General features: G+C 35.6%; 1 protein-coding gene across 1 annotated transcript in view; it reads left to right on the forward strand.

The window, feature by feature from the left end:
- Positions 1-22,605, forward strand: part of RTTN (rotatin) — a 79,987-nt gene that overhangs the window by 52,521 nt on the left and 4,861 nt on the right. Inside the window, exons 35-45 of the mRNA XM_059475058.1 lie at positions 2,838-2,946; positions 3,643-3,841; positions 4,840-4,930; positions 5,920-6,073; positions 6,229-6,366; positions 7,192-7,403; positions 11,146-11,251; positions 14,510-14,604; positions 18,089-18,166; positions 19,571-19,697; positions 21,423-21,622. Coding sequence (XP_059331041.1) covers positions 2,838-2,946; positions 3,643-3,841; positions 4,840-4,930; positions 5,920-6,073; positions 6,229-6,366; positions 7,192-7,403; positions 11,146-11,251; positions 14,510-14,604; positions 18,089-18,166; positions 19,571-19,697; positions 21,423-21,622 — 1,509 coding nt within the window. The remainder of the gene's footprint in view (positions 1-2,837; positions 2,947-3,642; positions 3,842-4,839; positions 4,931-5,919; positions 6,074-6,228; positions 6,367-7,191; positions 7,404-11,145; positions 11,252-14,509; positions 14,605-18,088; positions 18,167-19,570; positions 19,698-21,422; positions 21,623-22,605) is intronic.

Genomic DNA, 22,605 nt, shown 5'->3' on the forward strand with positions numbered 1-22,605 from the left:
CAAATTCTTACTCTTGTTTTAACCAACATGTTTGGTTTGTGTTTGATAGATATGGTAAGAGATCACCCATTTGCATGGAATTCCCGACTTGCTTTACATTGCATAAATATGCGAGGGCTGTTCTGTGTCCAGGATATCTTAGCAAAATGAGCAGTTAGTTAAAAACTTGAGCTAAAAATGATGTGGGTTAAAGATCTACAGACATCTCTCAGACAGCTTTAAGTCATGGCCATTCTTTCCTATGAAATCATCTTTGCTATTTTCTATAAAAATGTGTGCTTTATTTTCTGGAACTGTGGTTACCAGAGTGTTATACAGTTAAATGATTTAAACCTTTGAAAAGGGAACTGAATAGAATTAATCACTGCAAGCCTATTAAAGCAATGCCAGAGGGATTTTTGTACTAGAGGTTAAGAAAAGACCTTTTATTCCTATCTAGTAGATAAATGGCAAAACCCTCACATTTCTCCTGTGTTTCCACTCTGACAATTTTTGTATTCTTTTGAATTAGTTCTAATCTGCACTTGTCGTCTCCCTCTCCACATACACAGAACCTTTTCCCCTATTACATCCCCTTCCAAAGTTTCACTGTTCAGCAGCACAATGCTTCATTGCTCCCAGGAACAATATGGTAGCAGTAGTAAATATCCTTTACTAAATACTGTGTGCTAAACTTATAGTTCATCCTTATCAAAAGTGACTTAGACAAGTGGCAATATCTTTTTTTTTTCCCTGGAAGGCGGAATAGTGTGGAAACAACTTCATTGTATTACTGTATATTTTCTGTTATGACAGAAAATTTTGGTGTTTAACCTATTTCCCACTGTGATGCAATTAACAATAAATGTTCCATCAGTGCAGGAAGATGATATTTTTCTAACCAGCTAAAGCTTTTGCTGCTTTTTTTTTTTTAATGTAACTGAGAACTATTTATTTTCTTGCCCTAAGTATTTGGAGAGTCTTAGAAGATAGAGAAAGAACAGTTGTATCAGAGGTAGCTGATACTTTTTGCTAATATGTGAAAGGCTGTATAATTCATAATTATATCTGTAAGATGACTCTCAATATAGTTAATATAGTTACTTGTTTCAGAAAAACCATATGGAATGATAGAAATTGCATTTTGGGTTTGGATTATTTAAGGAAAAGTGGTCTGGTTTTTCTCACCTATTAGAATGCTTGGAATTGATGTGTAGTGCTGAGAAACTGCAGAATTTGCCATGTGTCATGATAGATTAGCTTAATATAAATAATGGATTTTGGTAATTATTTAAATTAGCAAGCATAGAACTTCAAGTAACTTTTTTTAAATTGGCAAATATGCTTTTTAGTTGTGCAAAATAGGATTTGAATTTCAATCACTCAGTACAGCTTGGTACTGCATTTTGCTAATAAGAAAATAATTTAGCCAAGCATTTTCCTAGTGTTTATGGGATCCAAGCTCTCTGTGTTTTGGACACTATGTGCTCTATCTATGTGCTCTATATTTTGGACACTCTATGTGCTCACTCTGTGAGCTCTATGTGCTCCCTGTGTTTTGGACACACCCCCAGATCTCACTGTACCTTGTTTTATGTGTTACAATAATCCTCTGACTTTTCTTGAGGAATGACTGAGCAGATTTAAGAAGAAAGACTCGTGGTTGTAGGATGAACAACAGTGGGACCAGAGGAAAATGTGGGAGAAGAGGAAGTGTACACTGTGGAGGTTGCAAAGATACAATAGCTAGGAACAGAGTGATCTGTGATTTCCTTCCCTGCACCCTTTTTGTCTGTTAAATCACTTTTAACATTTCCTTGTGTAAAAATATATTCCAACTGTTGGAAACCTTTGAGATATTTCAGTCTTCCTTAGAAAGCTCACTGTGAGGAAAATTCTAATAACACCCTTCAAGTTCTGACTCTGTTGGGATTTCATTGGATTCTCCTACATTCTGTATTCTCTGCTTTATATAGTTATACTCTTGAAGAAAACTGTCTGATGTGACTATTCCATCTAGAAAATAAAAATCAGAAGTGAAAGAGTGACTTAACATGATAGATCCTTGTCCTGTGCTCTGAAACAAGTTACAGGTCTTCTTGTGTCACAAAAGCACATAATTTAGGTGGATTCTGGGTCTTCTGATCTCAGGCTTGTGGTTTTAAACACAGTAGCAAGAGCATTAGGAGCTTTTGAAAACACACAAAATTCATAATGTAAATAGTGCAAAATGGGCAGGAGGAGCATGGTATTCTGTCAGTAAAGTTACCTACTGTCATTTAAACATCTCATAGCTACACTATGAAATGAATACATTTAAGGATCACAGGATTAAGGTTAAGAAAAGTACCCAGAGTTCAAAAGACTCGGGGACATCAACTTTGACTGATGACAAATGCACTTGTGATATTTTTATCTGAGTGTGTCCTGGTACAAAGGGACAAGTGCTGATGTTCTCAGTAGAGCAAATAGTCCATGAAAAATTTGAGTTTAAATGCTTCAGTAATGTCTTTCTATCTTTATCCAAATGTAGGTTGAGTCAATTATATGGATGAAAAAGAAGGATGAAGAGAAGGAATTTCCAGTAACATGGGCATTGATCAGTTCTTGACTGAAATCTTTCAGACCGTTCATATTGCCCATCTTTTAATAGTTTCAATTATAGGGTTTTTTATCATATATATGCACGCACATAGTGGATAAAATCTAATCAAATTTATTTTGAACAGTAATACGTACATTGTATTTGACTTTGTTTTATGCTATGATGTGTTTTTCTCCCTTCCTAAGCAGAATATAAATAAAAGACTAGTCTGTAAAAACTGGAATCAACCGGTTTCCTTTTTATGGCTTTCTAGATTCTGTCTGCATCACCATCACTGGAGAGTGTTACTGAGCTTCAGGCAGCAGTTCCAGGCTCAGCCAGTTTTATTCCGGAAGCTGTGGTTGATCGGCTTACGGCACAAGGTAAGTCAGGCTTGAGTCTTGTACCTGATGCAAAGCCAGTGTGTTCACCTGCCCATATTTCAGTGCTTGTCCATGCTGTGCATTGTACAGCTTGCATGTTGCTGGTTGATGTTTCTAGTGGTTGTTTTAGCAGACAAATATTAAACACTTCCTTTCATGTGACATTTGACAGAAGCAAGTGAAAATGGCACAGCTTGACATGTAACTCAAGACTTAGGTTCTCTTCCTGGCATCTAGTCAAGCTTTCAACACATCATGGTAGAGCTGCCATAGACATACATAGGAGTGTGTATGCACGTACATGCACAAAGATCTGTATATAATTCTCTTTATATGTAGAAGCATAAGAATTAATATAATATAAAATATATTTATAATCATGGATGTAGAGAGAGCTGTGTACAAATAAAAATATTTTTCTTTTCAAGAAAGTACTGGTAATTTGAGTCTTTCCAAATTTGCTAGTTATCTTAATTTAATGCCTGGTGGAGGGAGCATTTTATTTGGGAACTATTTCCTGTATCTGATTAAATCTTTTTTTTTTTTTTTTTTTTTGCCATTCATTCCTGAATATACAATTTAAATATAGAGAGGACTTGGATGTTTTATGAAAAATGCAAATAAACTTGGTCTATGTAACGGCTGTAATTTAATATTTTTGTTGTTTTGGGGTTTTTTTTATTCAACACACTCTAGGTCAAAGTGATACAAACATAACAGAATCTCCAAGTCAACATGATGCTCCCATGTCTGCTGGTCTATCTAAACAGCATGCTGTAGTCACACCTGCCCTTTTGTCAGCTGTTTGCAGCCTTCTGCACAATTTGCTGGTTGTCATGCCAAAAGATACTGGAATTGCCCTTCAACAAACACATTTGCTAACAACTCTCAGCAGGTATGAGATCAATAACTGTTGAACTACAAACAAGGTGTAGCAATAGAGGCTTAAAAATCTTCGAAGGAGATCTACTTATGTTTCTTACTAAAACTATTAAACTTATTGGGCACGTCTTGCTCCTGAAATGTTCAATTTTTTTTTTAATAAAAAAATACAATCAATTGAAGAAATGAATCAGAATTACTTCTTTTTTTTTTTCGTAGAATAGGTAGTCATATTGGTGATTCCATTTGTGGTGTATGTCTTATATAGGACTACTGTGTTCCTCTCATGATGTTTTAGGGTTTTGTCAGGTATTTGGAATTGCATATCATTTCAGCTCATTTTGTTTTTCTTCTTTGAATTGTATAAAATATTTTGAAGATGAGCCAAGGATTTTCACGCTAAAAGAGAGTAAATAGAACGTGCCAAATTTGGATGATGAATCCTAGTATTTTACTTCCTTTTAAAAGGAGGAACCACTTCAAAGAAGTCTTCAGATTGTATGCCATGTTTCCATTTCCATTGTAGCCAATTCTTTTGTCCTTAAAAAATGTTTGGAACTCCTGAAGTGTAGCATGAAAAATTAGTTCATTTTTTGGTGAAAATATTCAAGAGCATTTGAAGTTGCTTTTCATAGTGCAATTAATAGAAAAAACAAAACACAGACAAACAAACATAAAACCCCAACAACCCTGGTGTGAGTACAGCTTATATTATTACAGAGCTGTTTATTCTTCTAGAGGAAAGAAAATAAGAAATCAAATAGAAAAAATTGATTTTTGCCAGTGCAGTAGCAGCTATTGGAATTTATATTAGTCTAGCTATTTTGAAACAACGTACTGCTGCTATAGATGCCATTGCACTAGACTACTTTAAAATAGTGGGGTTTAGCAGTAAGAACATCTTACCTTATTTCTACTTGGTTTATTTATATTATTCTCTTCTATGGAATGTTAAGTTAATAGACTGTTTAATTACTTAACCATATTTCTAACCAATATATTTTGTTTTAGTCTTGTTAGTGCTAATCTGGTTGAAAGATACATCTTGGAACTGAAAGCTCCATTGGGTCATCAATGTCATATGGAATATGTAAAAGCTCAGGTCAGAGAAGCATTTGTTACTTCCTAATTTTTTTAAATTATGAATTCATTTATATTAGCATAATTTATCTTCATTAACATAGTCCAGACACACTGTTATAGGCCACATTCATGTGAATCTATGTGCTTTTGACAAAGCTTAAGTGAAAATAAACTATTTTATTCAACACAGAAGAATTAATTTCTGTGTTAGGATTGTAATTGGAATGACAAAACTGAAAATGAATTGTCTTTTAAAAGTATAAGTTAAATTTAGGCATTGAAGAAATTATGTAATAGAATTTTTTTGTATGTTACTGGAGTATGAGCCAGATATAGTTACCTACACATTGGATATTTATCTGTAACACACCTGGCTGCATTGCTTTGTTTCTGATCCTGCAGACACTTACGTAGTTCTCAGCTGATTTTGATGTATGCAAACCATATAGGGTTGCTGCTGATAGAACTACCTTTTTATCAAATTTAATTCTGTATATACAATGTATAGAATATGCTGTTTCATGACACAACCATTTCGTAGCTTCTGCTGCTCTGAGTTCAGATTTACTTGGAAGTAAATTACTCTTCTAATTAAAGAAATGTGTTTCTGCAGAAAATTTATGAGAATAAATAAATAAATAAATATGTCAGCTTCTGTTTCTAGGAAGACACATGTATTCTTCAGTATTAATGACCATTTTTGTCTTTTCCTTTGTGACCATCCAATGAGTATGCTGCTGTAAATGTAGCAAGAATCATGACCTTCTCACAAGGAACTTTTGCTTTGCCACTAGAAAATTGATTGCACATAAGTGTTTCCAGTCTAGGGATTCTGTTTCATCTTCTACAGTAAAAATTGAGAGAAACATTTCAAATTCATGTTCTATTATTTAAATGGTTTTTATTAAAACATTATGAATCAGTTAAATTAATGTGAGTAAACTTAAAATAATGTGGAAGGTATAAATATATAGCTTTTTTTCATATCTTTCTACAAATATTTAACAGGTCTTGTTACTACTTCAGTACTTGTCATCTGTGTCCAGGCTTCTAAAATCATGTTTATTGGTGGACTCTGATCTTGTAAGCCAGGATGAACTGCTGAAACCTCTCTTAGGGAATACCTTCAGGATTCTCACCATACGCCCCAAAGCCGGCTTAGGTAATGAAGTACTTTGTTTCCTTTATAACCAGACGGAGGCAGGTCTTCATTTAGGTACCACCTTGAGGCAAATGGGCAGGCGTGGTCAGGCTCAGCTTTCCAGGTCTGTGCACATTTTTAAGTGGTTTGATTTTTTTCCTGTGTTATCTTTGCAGATCCTGAATTAACGTCTGTACTTCATGAGACGTGGGTAGACTCTTTCAGCCTTGTAGCTACATTACTGTGGAAAAATGGCCAGATATCTTTTCCATCTGTGACAGCAGCTCTTGCAAATCACTGTACAGCAATAATTGGTAATGACTATTCCTGCATGTGTTTTTTTTCCTAGCAACTAATAAACAAATAGAAAAGAGAGTCATTACTTTTAGATGCTGTTAAGTATTTACTAATGAGATATCCACAATGAAAACCAGTGTGTCCAGAGCTTGACTGACTTGCTTTGTTTTCTTCACATGTATGGATGAATGATTTTAGTTGTAAACCTTAACCAAATGTGGCATTTGTTAAACGATCCATTAGCACTTAATTTTTTCCCCCTTCTTTCTTTTTAAATATCTTGCATAAAAGGAAAGCAAAGTTTTGAGGGGAGATAAGAGATATAGAAATCCAAGGTTATTATACAGGAGTTTGTTTTGTGCATTTTAATTATTCTCAGTTAGGCAAAATTCTGTGATATGCTTCAATACTGAAGTACGAACACAGTCCAGACAAGCTTGTGCATGTTAAGAGATCTACTGAACCGAAATCCAATTGCAAATAAAGCAGCTAATGCAGACTATTGGTTTTATGATGAATGCTGTTGATAAAATAAGGAGAGTTCAAAAAATTGCTGGACAAATAAGGGATTTGAGTGAAATGGAGATTGCTTTTTTTGTTTTATAGTCAAATGAATGCAGAGCAATTAATTCATTCAACCATTATAAAACTCAAACTTTTCTTTCTTAGATTATTTTGAAGACTTATAAGATGCGTAGAATTTGTAGAATTCCTTGTACGGTGCACAGTATAACTGCTTCTGGGTTCATGTGCTTTCTTTGATAAGTCTTTCTGTGTTCTAAAGTATACTTGAGCTTTATTCATAATGAAATGTAAAAATTTTCATTTTTTTAACCTTTTAGATACCATTTCTGATTGTATTCATCTGTCTACCACATATGCTGCTTTATATGTGGCTAGTTTACAGTTCCTCTCTGTCCTTTTGAATGAGGAAGGAAGAAAACCGCTCCAGGATAAACAGAGTGTGTGTCAAAATCCAACTATTAGCTTTCTTCTGGATCACACTGAAGAATGCCAGGCATCAGTAACTCAGCTTACTGCTTTAATTATTCAGGTACTTGAAATTTGACAGTGTGATTGTAGGAGATACTTTTGCATTTTTTATTCTTTTACTTCCTTTATATTTAATCCTTCCCTTATTTACAGGTTGGTAGAAGTAAGCAAATTATATGTGAAATTTGTGTCTTATTTTCCCTCCAACTTAGTTCTTTTATCTATATTCTGTAATTTATGTGCAGATTGTCACTGTAATAATCATAGCGATCTATGATTAGAAGTGTAGTTTTTTTTCTGAATGATGCACATTATATAAAATGTCACTTATGATTTCTGTTGTTCTGAAGTCATTGCCTTACAACTATTTTTAGTAAGTATCTTATTACTATTTTACTATGTAAAGCATATTTTTTTGACATTAATTGGTCATATATTGGATGGTGTGAGCAAAAGAATGCTCTCTTGGTATTCATCTCCTCTCTTCCTGTGGATGCTGAATTCTTGTTGAATAACCTTACTCCTACCAAGACTTGTCCTGGTATCTGTCACAACCTTTGTGCTTCTTTCCTGCTCTGCTGCAGCACTGTGGCTCTATTGTATCTATTGGGGCATGGTGCTCTGTCCACTGACAACCTGCTGTCTTCCAGGGAGGAAAAACTTCCCAGTAGGGTCTGTCTTGGTCACTCTACAGGCCACCTACCCAGAATTCTCTATGTCTTTGGCAACTAACTTCAGATAATTTCAGGACACAGTGTTTTCCTGTGAGGACATGATTTTCAGGGACTCAAGCAAAACAGGGACATTTTGTTCAAATCCCATAGTTTGCTAAATATCTTGTTGGGTTTTTGTATTAATGCTTGCATATGTGCCTGGAACAAAACTTCTTGGCTCTGGCACAAAAAGTATGGTTGCATAAGAGTATGTCTGATAAAGACATGTTGTAACATTCCTCTGATTTCATACAAGTGTACATAACTGCTTATCAGTCCGTGCCAGGGGACCGTTCTTGTGCTGAGAGCAGAAGAAGTTGATACAATGAAAAATGAAGTGCAGCCAGTCAATGAAAGAACATTAGACATAGTTTGAGTATTTTAAGAGACATCAGCTTTTAACATGCTTTTTAACTGTTCAGAGATGTAGACAGACATTGCATTTTGTTCATAAAAGAGTTCAAAAGATAGCCTATGCTCTCTGGGTCCTTACAGGGCTGCTATGATCTCCCCAAAAGGATAACAGAATTAGGAAAGAAACAGCTTCAGTTTCTTAGGTCAAAGTGCATGTATTTATTTACACCCCCTTACAGTGATCATTGAGAGGACAGTGGGATGACCCCATGGGATGTAAAGTAACCTATTGAAACAACAAACACCTAAACAAAACTGCCATTAAAAATGCAAAAACAACCCAAAAGATTCTGGACTTTCTTCAGGAGAAGCACTTTTAAAGAGAAGCAGTCAAGCAAATAATTGGCTAACATAGAAAGGGAAGAGAGGCTTTTCAAACAAACAGTCATCTCCATTAATCATCTTAAATACATGAAATCTACAGAATAGCTGATATATGCAGTGGCAAATGCTAATTTAATACCCAGTGTACAGGTGTGAATATTAGTAGACCAGGTCTCAACTTGGAATTCATTATCACATACAAGAAATCTAGTAAGTGCACATGCTGACTTTGAAAGGCTTTGGTTGTTTTGTGTATGCAAATGTTAATCTTTGTGTATGTGTGCTTAAGATTGAAATAAAATTAAGAAGGAAATCATAATCTATATATAGTCTCTCAAATTTTGGCCCTCGCATTTTTTTCCTAGATACGAACCTTACAGTATACTAGAAAGACTGTGATCTCCCCTGCAACTAAATTAGAGTAGGTGAAGACTAACATAGCCAGATTTATGAGACATCTTAAATTTATTATGCAACATAATTTCAAAAAATAATTCAGTATCTACTCTCATTTTAATACTTTTATTATATTTTAAAACTATAGAATCTTTTGACACAAGGCATTATAAATTTCTAGAGTTATTTTTTCCATTCAAATGATAATTAATTATTAATTAATTCTTAATTACTTGTGCTCCCTATGCTTGACATAAATTTTCTTTTTTTGTTATGAACTGCAGTTCTTTATGGCAGTGTAAGAAAAAATGCATAAAGGAGCATGCTTCAAGAAAGAACAGAATTTTGCTAGTGTTCAAGATAAAATTTAGAAAATAGTAAGATGAAATTAAAACTTTTGAAAAAGATACAGATATAAGACAACTCACCTTAATTATTGGACCAGTTCTAATCTGCCACATAATACTTACAGGAAAATACCCAAGAGGTTGATAGGGAAACATGTTTTCTGTTTCTAAGGTATAAATGAATATTAAGAAAAAGTAAAAACATTTAGAAATTTATTAGGGCCAAAGCCTTTGAATGGGTAAGTCACAAATCTTCATCTTAGGCTATGCAAGATTGCTGGAATTCCAAATTTTTTTCTTTCCTGGCTTGTGTCAATTAGTTTAAACTTTAAGCATTTATTCAAACATCTAAATTTTTTAATTTGAAAAGAAACCATCTCCTGTCAGAACAGAAAAACAGTCAATTTACTTCAAACATTCTTGTAATGCTGTTAGATTTGAGATTTCACCAGATCTAATAAAAATTTTTGTAGTCTAAATGTAAGTTTCTTTTTTGTTGGTTATAAACACAGAACTCAGTCCATGCTTTGGTGCTTTTATTTGGTGTCAGTTTTCCTTATCAATGAAGGGTTGGGATTTTTCTAATTATTAACTTACTATTCTGTATCCTTTGACATTCTCACCCCTAGTTACTGTGAACAGTTCAATAAATTATGACCTTAGAGCATACATTGATATTTTATTGCAAATGAAAATTTGAAAAAATTATTAGTCCATTAATACATGGTGTATGTGGAATTAAAATTTGTGAGATATGGATAGGTACTCATGAGATTTCTGTCTGAAGTATTAAGGTTTGCTTAAGATGTTGTATTTTTGGCTAGCTTCAAAATATGTTTTTCTCTTTACTATGATCCAGCAACTATTCTTATTTTCCAGTATTTTTCTGATTGCAATGGATGGTATTTTCTATTATCTTGGACACCAGAAATGGCATGGTGTTTTAGGGAAAATTGCTGGATAGATAAAATTCTGTAGTGGATAATATATGAAGCACAGAGTGCTCCTTGTCTTACAACAACTATCTTGTTATATGACTCCAAATAAATATTCCTTTAAAAACAGAGATTATACTTAGGTTATTAGAAATATGGTGATGCTCACAAAGGCCTTGCAATAAGACAAGCTGCCATTTTTCACTGGTTAGTAAAAGTATCTAAAATAACTGTCAGTGATTTTTTTTGGAAGTAATTTCACTGTATTTAATCTCTTCATCATCATTGTGTAGAAGGAAAGTGAGATTGCACTAAAGACATATCAGGAGTTGTCTGCAATACCAGGCCTATTCCTGAATATTAGGAAAACAATGGAATGCCAGGATTTGGAATCTAGGCCTTAGAAAAGTAGAATGTTAAGAAAAGAATAAGAGGCGTGGGCTTAGGAGAAAAAGAAGAAAGATTGAATTTTTAAAAAATTTAGTTAAAAAAAAAACCCAAAACACTTTGCAGACTGATTATAAACATGAATATAGGGAGGGAGAACTCTGTTTAGAAATATAGTGATAAATCATCCAAATGAAAATATAGATTCTGACAATCTATTTATAGCTGTGAATGCTGCTTTTCATATGGTCACTTCTTCATTCAGTAATGAAATTGCATTTTTGTAGGACTGTGAAAGAAAATCTTCAAAGGATGTGCTGAAAGAAGTTGCTACAAATGCACTGTTATCTCTGTTAGCTGTCAGCAAAAATGCCCAGAAATGTGCTTTGGAAGGTGAGCATTTCAAAATTTATGTTTAATTATATTTGAATCAAATGCTTGCAGGTGTTTTACATATGACCTATAGATTGTAATTTTTTTTTTCAAAGCAGAAAACCTAGGTTTCAGTGGCAGGGTTGTTTTGGTTTTTTTTTCGGATTTTCACTAAGAAATCTTATTAATAATTAAAGTTTCAGCTGCAGATGAAATATTATGTTATAGCCAGTTTAAAACCCTGTGGTGAAGTCACAGGTCTGTGTTGGAGTAAGAAGAGACCTCTTAGCTTTTAACTACTAATGGTATATTCATCCATTAGAAACTGGGGATTTTTCACTGGCAGTATCTTCCAATACTTGTGTTGGTGAAAGTATACCCTGTGTTTTTAGTTCTGGCTGTCCCTGAACAAGAGGAGACTTCTTTTTCTCAGCTTTGTTCTTCCCTGATTCTTTGGTCCCATTTTACAGTTTAAGTAGGACGTTCTTCCCTTCACAGTAGTAAACCAGCTTCTAATCACAGGCTTCTTGTGCCCTCTAGAACATGGGAGAACGGTGAATTTGCATTTCTCATGCATCATGTGTTTTATGCCTTTTGATTTGTCCAAGTGCACTTTGTCTTGGGTGCTTTCCTGTAACTTACATCTCTGTTTTTTCCACTCTGTAACCTACACTGACATTGATAGCTTAGACAGATCTGTGCAATGTCTGATCCCTATAGTGGTAGAAAACTCAACTTCAGGTCTTACCTTTTCTGCTCTTTCTGAGTGTATTGGTTGTGTACTCAGCCCTTACTACAATCAGGCCATTTCTTCTGTTGATAACTTACTAGATCATCTAAGTTCCAGCTTCCTGTGGAGGCACTTCCACTGCAGGAAGTGCATCATTCTGTGCTAGAGCAGCCATCAAGTTGTGCTTGCTGTTGTGCAACACAGACCTTAGAAAAGAGGAAGGCAGGTTCTGGGGCTCAAAGCAGTGTTCTAAAGATACCTGCAGCTCTAGCATCACCTGTGTAGTTCTTAAAGACTGCTTTGAGTTAAAAATGCAAAGTCCTACACCTCAAAAGTACAGCAGTAGAGGCTGACTGGAGAGCTGAAAAGAGGGCCTGGTAGGCAGCAAACTGAATGTGTGAAGGCTAACAGCATCCTGGGCTGTATTAATAGGAACACAGCCATTAGATCAAGGGGAAAAGTTTCTTTCCTCTACTTACCACTTGTTAGACTAAATCTAGAATAGTGCATCCAGTTTGGATCCAGTACAACAAATGTCAGCAAACGTGAACAGGTTCCCCAGAGGGCCATCAGGGTGATTGTGTTCACTTGTCATTAGAGAAGAAGCTGATGGAGTTGACTTATGTTCTACCTGGAGAAAAGAAGGCTTTGGGAGGACCTATGAGCTTTTGAAGAAATTGGAGATGGGTTTCTTACAGCAGTGCATGGTATAGGAGGATGGAAAGAATGAGCATAAATTGAACCATGAGTGTCAAATTGCCTATAAATAAACATTTGCCCTTTGAAGGCACTAAAGCACTGCTAGACATAGTCTGTTGTCTCTGTCTTTGGACATTTTCAAGACAGTGCAGGCTAAAGCTGCAGGCAAACCTTGCCTGCTTAGAGCTTGCTCTGCTTTGAGGAGAAGGTTGGGTATATGACCTCTGGAGGCCATCTCTTCCAACTTGAATTATCCCATTACCATGGAATCATAGAATGCATTGGGAAGGGCCTTTAAAGGCCATCTAGGTCACCCCCCCCTGCAATAATCAGGGACAGTTTCAATTTTATCAGGTTACTCAGAGCCCTATCCAACCTGTTTCCAGGGTTGGGGCTTCCACCATCTCTCTGTACAACCTGTTCCACTGTTTCACCATCCTCATTGTAAAAAAGTTTCTTCCTCATATTTAGTCTAAGTTTGTCCTCTATTAGTTTAAAACCATTACCCCTTAAAACAGGCCCCACTAAAATGCTTATCCCCATCTTTCTTAAGCTTTTCCTTTTAAGTGAAAGGCTGCAACCATTCATGGACCATTCTTTTCTCCAGGCTGAACAATCCCAACTCTCTCAGCCTGTCCTCGTAGATATATTAGATCCCTCTCAGGATTATTGTTGCTCCAACAGGTCTTTTCTGTGCTAAGGACCCCACAGCTGGCTGCAGTGTTCCAGGTGGGGTCTCACCAGCAGAGCAGAGGACCACTCTGCTTTGGATGCACTCCATGATGCACTTGGCCCTCTAGACTGTGAGCTCACATTGCCTGGCCATGTCTGCCTTTCATGCGCCCTAATTACACCTTGGCAGGGCTGTTCTCAATCTTTTATTCCCCAATCTGTATTGATAGTTGGGATTGTCCCAACCCAAGTGCAGCACCTTGCACATGACCTTGTTGAACCTCATGAGGTCCATCTGGACCTTGAGCTTGTCTAGGTCCCTCTGGGTGGCATCTGAGACCTCAGATGTGTCAATTGCCCTACTCAGTTTGGTGACACCTGGAAATTTGCTGCAGATACACTCAATCCCACTATGTTATTGATGAAGACATGAAACACTATTGGTCCCAATATGGATCCCTGAGGGACACCACTTGTCACCACTCTCCATCTGGACATTCATCCATTGACTGCTACCCCCTAGGTGTGACCATCTAACCAATTCCTCATCCACGATGCAGTCCACCTGTCAATTACATAACTCCAGTTTGGAAGGATGTTGTAAAGGACCGTGTCAAAATCCTTACAGATGCCCAGACAATATCTGTAGCTCTTACCTTCTCCACTTACATAATCACTCCATCGTCTTGTAGTGACTTAAAGACTCTAGATCTAAAGAAAAGACCCTAACTCTACGTTTTGCCCTTTAAGTCACATGAGTGGTTGCTTTGCTTTGTCTCACAAAGGATGCAGCAAATCTGCTGTTGTTAGGGAAAGGTTGGGTAAAATAAATTGGTGCTTTAATCTCTTGAAGTTTCTCACTTTTAAGCAGTATCATTGAAGATATCTTGAAGAGTTATTAGTTATTATCTGCTCCACCCAAATCATCTTCCCCTCTCAATCTTACCAGTCCTTCCTTTGGGCATTCCTCTCATGGGACTTTGTTGCAAGAGGCCTCAAATGTATTCTTGCTTCTTGAGAGCATTCAGGTAGATGCACTTAATCTCAGAAAGCGTTTGCTACTTCCTGATATCAAGTAGAGAACAAGAAGATCATTGCCAGAAGGATACTTTGGTTTTTAATATAACATTTTTGATTGTGAATGTCATTATAAATGTTACTGGTTTTTTGTCTTCCAGCTGACCTGATAGACAGCTGTATAGAAAACATGAAGCGCATCCACGCACAGCTGAATTTGGATTCCCTAAAGCCTGGGAAAGCACAGAGAAGAAAGGTAGCTATAAAACCAGAACACTGATAGGATAAGGCACTCCCCAGCTTTCTTTTGTTTGTTTATTTTCTTGAGGCAGATAGTGCTTGCCTGTGTCCTGGATGAGACAAAGTAAATGACAGCTTGTAGTGGATCCAGATGCTGGAGCTTCTATAAAATTCAATTATGTTAGAACTTCTACCAACTTAATTATCTCACACACTTCCACCCAGAGGTCTCACTAGTCTCAACTACCTTTTCCAACATAGAGATGACTGCTACTTCAGGAATGTCAGACAGAAAATCACCTTGGTTCATACTTTGCAGCTGCCCAGCCCAGCTGGTTGTTCACTGGACAAAGCCCCTGGGCATGTCCTGGTAGTTTTTTCCATGCCTCTCTCTGGTCCTCAGGATCTTCTCCCATTTGCCAGATTGTTCCTCCAACTAGGATCTTCATATTCTTCTTTTTGAGCCCATTTCTTTCTGTGAGGGACAATCTTTTTTGAGGAATTCTTTTTTCCACTAACTTTTCTGTCCAGAACTCCAAGTTTCCGTTTGCCTAAACTCAGTAGTCTACATGGAAGTACAACATGATCAGCCTCTGAATTACTGGTTTTGTTTCATGTCTTTTCATGAATTGGACGATTCAGGATTTCCTACTTTTAGTCCAGGTTATCAGAATAAGCAACTAGTCCATCCTGGCTGAAAGCAGCAAATAGTAGGCTGATTGAGAGTTCAAAATTCACTTTCAGACATCCACTCACGTACGCATCTCATCCTTTTGTAATCTGTCATATTTGTAATTCATTATATTTATCTTATAGCAATATCAGAGTATTGTTTTCAAACTTAGTTGGACTTTCAGTCTTGACTTTATGGCCCTATGTAACACAACTAATTTTCTCCATCTTGTTTCCACAATAATATTTTTTTGTTTTCCTAAGCTGTTTTTTTCAGTGTCTTTCAACCAGTGCTAGCTATGTTGATTTTGTCTGTTCTTGCATCAGTCAATCTCCCTCCCATCCCAAAACTAGTTCCATTCTGCTTGTGCATGTAAATAATAGCTTTTTTACTTTCCTATTATCTGGCTTTCAGTATTATTTTTTTTCTCTTCTCCTTCAGAGTTTGTCTGGACATCTCAGATTCTGTCATCAGACTCAATTGTCCCTGATTTTTTAGCTTCTTTTCAATTTTGGGTCTTTTTAATCTCCTACTTGTGGTTCTTCCACTGCCTGCATTCCCAGTAGTTTCTCTCCATTCACAGTTTATTTATTTAGCCTTTGTTTTTCAAACTGCCTTCCAGTTCTTCAAGGCTCTCATGTCACCCAAGTCTTCTTTACCACATATATACATAAATTATATCTTGCCATGATACAACAATTTCATAAGATTTTTGTTGCAATTTGCTTGTTCTTTTGCCACTTTCATCTAAGAGAATTAATAAAATACAGGCAGTAAACTCTGCTGTCAAGTTTGATATCTTGTCCACTCCCACATAAATCAGAAATTGCTTGTAGGGTATTTCTGCATTGCTTTAGCTAAATAGTATTTTTCTCTGAGGTTTTGATACAGACATTAGCCTTGATTTGTGAGAGTATGAAATTGTGTTTTATAACAATGAGCTCTTAAAAAAATTTGAGTTTGACCTTGAGATTTGAATGAAATTGGAGGAAAGAAGCCTCTGAGAAAGTTCAGAAAAGCATCTTATGTTTAATTGAAAATTCTTTGAAAGATTGGCAAAATATTTTGTGACACATTTCCTGCTTGGCTGGGACTGTAGGTTGTTGCATCATATGTAAGTGTGCTGTTCATCTTATGTGGTACATAATGACAGTTTCATGTGGGGGACACTGAGACATTGCTCTCGTGGTAGATTTAGCTGATCATTCACAAAACTGTCACTTCATCTACTTCAGAGCACAACTCTCAGAGGAAAGTTCTTTTCTTTTCTCCTTTCTCTGACTCTTAACTATTGGGAAAAGTGTGTTTACCTAGCTTCATTCTCAGGTCAACTGAGGTGTTTTACTTGATATTCCTTTTCTTTCACAATAATTAGTGTGATGCTAATAAAGAGCATGAAAAGTATTTAGAAGTAGTCAAACTTTCAAAAATCATGTCAAAATATTATTGTAGTAAAAAGCAAGATATCCTGAAATAAATACATCTAAACAATGCTATTGATGCAATCCATAACTTTTTCAACCTCTTAGAAGTTTGTACACTAAATATGAGTTGCTGCTTGTGGCATTTTAATACTATTTTACTTATTAACTAAATTAATACATAGAGAATTCCTTGAAAGAATTCTTGTCTTAAGAGTCTTGTCTTAGTGTTAGCATTTTATTTGATTAGTGGTGAGACAATCCAGTTATAAAATGTATTTTTAATAATGACTTGTATATTTCTTCCTGATCTACTACACCTGGCTTTCATTAACCTTTTTGCAGTGGGCTGTACTGCAGAGTACTTCATCTCTAAATGGCATCAAACACATAATTTATGATGTGTAAGCACATCATTATTTATAAGCATGCATTGTTTCTTCACCTTGTCTGAGATTAAGTATGAGTCCTATTTTACGTTTTTGTTCCTTTATGCTTGATAAGACAGGAATAGTATCCTGTGGTGAACAAGCTTGTTGAAATTTGGTAATCTTTCAGAAGTGGTTTAGTATGTCACCCTTAAAGGAGTTAGGGCAGCCATCACTGCCCTGTAGTGTCACAGCTCTGTCAAGAAGGTAGATTCTTTGTTCACTTGTAACTTGAATCTCAGGGTAGCACCTCACTGTCCAAAGGTCTGTGTTTATTTTTGTAGTAGTCTTATCAGGTTGGAAGTTATTTATAGCTTCTATATTTATAGGTAAGGATAGGAAATTAAGATCCTGGGAATATAAGGATGGATTGGCCTGACCTGCTGTAGAGATCACAGAATAGTCTGAGTTGGAAGGGTCTCCCAAGGATCATCAAATCCAGTTCTTAAATGAATAGTCCATATAGAGGTCAAACCCACAACCTTAACATTATTAGCACCATGCTTCAACTAAGCTCATCTCAGGGTCTGAAAGACAGAGCTAATTTAACCTTGTTTTCATCCAAGGAAGAAAAAGAAATTCTTCTAGGGAATGATTCATTTGACCTGTTTTAGACGTGTGCTTTAGGATGGAACAAATACTCAGGAAGGTTCCACCTGTTCTTTATTAGTTGTAAGAGAAATGGAGCTCAACCGTACAGATTTCTGCTTTTGGTCACATTGGTGCCGTTAGAAATAGTTTCTGTGGGTTATGAAGAGAGATAAGGATAATAGGCTACTGGTTATAAATGTCTTTAGTAAATGTGCTTGAAGCTAGCTGAGATGAATTCTACGTGAAATCAGAAGAAAAGTGCTGAGCAGATGTGACCCAAACACTGATACCTTAGATTTGCACTTCTTCTTTTGAAATATCTTTCCTCCTTGTACAAAATTCATTCTGTCTTACATTGATGATCTTCAATTATTTTTCCCTGGATAGGAGGATTACCTTATCAAGGAGTTAAGGTGTTCGATGCAGCTCCTTAGAAACTGCCTCTTTCAAAATGAAGAATGCAAAGTAAGTATTTTTATACTGAAGTAATATGAACACATTTAGTTACTGAATGAAGATAATTTTTTTTTTTCTGCTTTGAAGTTATTTTCAAGCTGGCAAAATTTAAACTTTATATTAATGGCAAGAAATACTTCTTCATTATTATTATTCCCACTTCCTAAGAGTACTTCACATATCTATTAGGAACTTAGTGTTCATGTGGAAACATCGTCTCCCAATGGTTTCAGATGGCTGTTATCTTTTATATCCACTTCTGCTTTTTGTAAGTCAATAATTATAATTTTCAAAGCATACAACATGAAAAATGGATGTGGAGAAAAGTGTGGGGCCACCAGAAAGGTGCATGGAGATACATTTCAGATCTTAGAAATTTATTTCCTCTCTGTACCTTTTTTTCCTTTCTGAAAGACAGGAAAACCCCAAAACCACCCCAACAAAACAAGAAAAACAAAATAAAATCTAAAAAATAATTTGCTATTTATTTTTCTTTATCTGAGTGAAATTGTACTAATCCTCCAAAAGACAATTTTGTTTTCATATCTGTGTATTATAAAATAATTTTTCTTGTCAAAATCTTGAAAGTATTTTCATTTTATTCTTGTGTTTTTTTCCTCTGTTCTTTTCAATTTCTTTTCAACTTCCATTCTACCTACTTGTTTTTTCCATGGGGAAAATACTACATTACTTGTTTTCACTCAATCCTGTGTTTGTTCTTTCTGATCACTGCTCTTCCTCTTTCTTATTGCTGATACCATTCACACATTTATTTCCACTTTCCCAGTTTAATTTTTCTTGTCATTGTGTTACTTGTGCTGTTTATACGACTTGGGCTACTTTTAGCAAATGCAGTGATAAAACTACAAGATTTCCTGACTTACCAGGAGTACCCCTTTTCCAGGGCATGTATACAGAACACTTGGGGCTGAGTAAGCCATCTGATTATTCCTGAAGTCCCCATGACTTGGTTGTGCCATAACCACAGCTAAGATTATTGTGGAAAGTTTTTCTGTTTTTGATCAGGATCTGCAGAAAGAATTGCTTGGAGGATTGAAGGAGTTTGATAACTGAAGATTTCTATCATTTACTCTGTATACAACTGCACTCTTGTATTTCCATGCTTTTTGAATTCCAATAATTACTTTAGAAGGAGTTGAATAAAACTTTAGAGAGCTCTTGAAAAAGAACACTTGGAATGAATAAAACTTTACTTTTGTTTGCATATCTTTCAGTAATTAAGATATGTGCTGGTTTGTACTGGCGTAGAGTTAAATTCATTGGTGGTTGAAATGATGGTGTCGGTTCTCTGTACAGTCTTTTAAACCATAAGATAAAAATATGGTTTTCTCATTGTACATTTCATTTTCAAAGGACTGATTGTATTTGAAATTCTTCCTCATATTGTTGTAGATGGCAGCACTCAAAGCTCATCTTGTTCCTGTTCTGCATTCTCTGTGGCCATGGTTTTTAGCAGATGATTCCTCAATGGAAATAGCTCTGCATTTGCTTTGTGTCTACACTGCAAACTATCCTGCAGGTATGAAAGTCACTATGTGGTGGAATACATCAAAGTATTTTACCATAATAATTAAGACAGAAAAGCTTAATAAAGGGAAAAGAATGTTTATTGCTACCGTGAGAGGAAAGTAAAAGCACTGCTCCATCAAAGCCCATCAAGAGTTTTGATTTTAATACATTCCAGACTTTTGTTCAGGTCTGGTCCAAGCTGTTGAGTTTAGCAAGAGTGCAATTGTACTAAAGGATTAAATAGCATTTAATTCAAACCATTACGTTTGAAGGTTTTGCTGAATGTCCTGCCAAACTGAGTAACATATTATAGAAGTACTATTCTAGGAATTCTTTAATAGAGAACAGTGTATCAGCACTTTGTATGGGTTGTACATCAATCCTTATTGAGAATAATTCTGGTTTTGGAATAGTCATTCAAATTCAATTTTGTATTAAGTTTCTTCAGTTTATTTATGCCTTGGACTCAGTAGCTTGCATTTGTATATTTTTCATAAGAAATCTCCTTTTAAATTGATCAAACCTTTTATTTCCATTGATAATTATCCCCACTGCTAGAAGCCTGAACTTTCTTCTAGCATGGATTTTTTTCTTTCCATATCCTAGTTATTTAGATTTAGCAAATCATAAATAATGATTTGCAAGTAGTTTAAAGAGACACAAAAGTGTCTGTTCCTTTCTCCCTGTCAGGATACCATAACTGTTAAAATAAATAGTTAATGGTTAAAATATTACTATTTTAAGTTAATGTCTCCAGACCTTAAATGAACTTGCAATTACTTTTTTCATAAAGAATTTCTTTAATATGAGCTGAAGAAGTGTATTAGTCAGCTACAGAGTGAAAAATAAAAATGTACTGTCCTGTCCACGTGCAAGAAATCAAGCTGACGTGACTCTAGGCTGCATTTTTATTTTCCTTGCTGATAAGAGCACGTGCTCTCTGATCAATCATGTTTTTTCCTTCTATTGGGAATAGCTGGCTTATGGGGTGTCCCAAATTTGCCTACTCTGAACTGGTTAACCACTCCTCCTCAGTGTAGTCAGAGAAATGCATGTAAATATTTGTCACAGTTAAACATTGTCTCATTTTTGTTTACTTTTGCTGTGTAAGAAATTACCTGTTGTTGCTGATGGCCAGTGCCACTAAAGAAAAGCACATATATCTATATTTGTGCAGAAGGCATTTATCTGTACTAGGTCAGGCTGTTCCCTGCTGCTGTAATAATTCAAACTTGTAGCTCTGTAGCACAGGATTGTGCATTCTTCTGTTGTACAATGTAGTGACAGCTGCAGACAGCGCTTATATTTCTCAGAAAAATATTCTAAGAAACTTATATTAATCCTTTCAAATTATACAGAGACCTCTTTTTCTGAGACAGTTTCAGAGGATCCCTTCAGATTCAACCTCCAAATACTTGTATAATTAGATATATGTTCTGGCTTTTAAAGAGACTTTCTGAGATGGAGCAATAGCTTCTATTTAACAGCAGAATCACCTCTTACATTCTAGAACAATAGAACAGTAGACGCCTATTCCACTAAAGTGCTACATTCAGCCACAATTCTATTCATAGCATGTCTGATTGACTTCATTGGGGTTCAAAGAAAAGATACCTAGCAAATCCTTTGAAAAGTTCCATCTCAGTGTTTGAGCAGTTGCACTGTTCTTACTATTGATTTTTCTTTTAAATACATATCTGCATTTCTAATATGATAAATGTCTCATTGCTTTAAGGTTGTGCTTCACTTTGTTGGGCCAGTGGTGGACAATCATCACTTCCCTCTGCACGAAGTGCAGCTGGCAATTCATTAATGCATTACATCTTGAAATTGGCTTCTCATGTGTCAAATGATAACAGCCCAGTTCAGCAGGTGGTCTTTTGTCTAATATCTAACCTTGCTCTGTCTCATGACTGTAAAGGCATTATTCAGAAGGTAAGTAAATGGTTACCTGTATTTTAGCAATGGATGCAGTTTCCTTTCTCATGAACACTCATATTTTAATATGGAGTGTCCTGTGATCATATAGACATGCATCTGTGGGAATCAAATCCATTGTGTCTTCTCAGTTGTGTTACTGTTCCCTAAGAGCAGAGTGTAATTCAGTCATATTCACAGTCTGGACAATTTTTCCTACAGCTTTTTGTAAGCTCTCTGTTTCAGTGGGTTGTACCATTTTTAATACCCACATATATTGATAGCAATCACTAGTGGATCAAGCAAGTGAGTATGCTGTAGAACAAACTGCATGTGAATGATCAAGAAATTAAACATTGTGTGAATCATTAGGTATGCTCTGGGAAACATAACCTTTGTAAAAGTTCTAAGAAAAAAAACAATGATTGGATGTTGGATAAAAATCTATTCTTAGTACACAAACGTATGTAAAGTCTTTTCCTTTTTATATGTTGTATATAGAATGATCCTTACTCTGTTTTATGAAATGTGCTTTGAAAAATCTGTTTCCCTTAAACTTTGATAATTTAAATAAATTCAAACCTTGAGAAAGTCAACTGTAGTAGTGACGTGATAAGATGAGCTAACTCCGTAGAAATTATAAAAAGTGAGTTTATTTCTAGCAACTTTTATAGTAGTTGATTAATTGCAAAAATTTGTTTTGATCTCCATTAACAATGTTCTGTTCTTGGACCTAATTACCTGTTAGAAATGCAGGGAGAAATAAACCTTTTTGGGATGCTAATTATGAAAAGCACAGTCATACCATTGCAAAGTGGCTAATACTCAAACTTTTTGAAAGAAACAGAGTTTGAGATCTCTTCTGTAGTAGCTGTTGTATTCTGAGAATTGTTGTTGCTTTTATGCTCTTCAGAGTTTCACTCTAGTGGGATAGTACTTCCTTCTCTCTCTTGGGCTCTGCTTTCATAAGTGTAAGCAATGCTGAATAATCAATTCCCTCT

This window comes from Ammospiza nelsoni, chromosome 1 (genome assembly GCF_027579445.1).
Source record: "Ammospiza nelsoni isolate bAmmNel1 chromosome 1, bAmmNel1.pri, whole genome shotgun sequence".
Classification (NCBI taxonomy): domain Eukaryota; kingdom Metazoa; phylum Chordata; class Aves; order Passeriformes; family Passerellidae; genus Ammospiza; species Ammospiza nelsoni.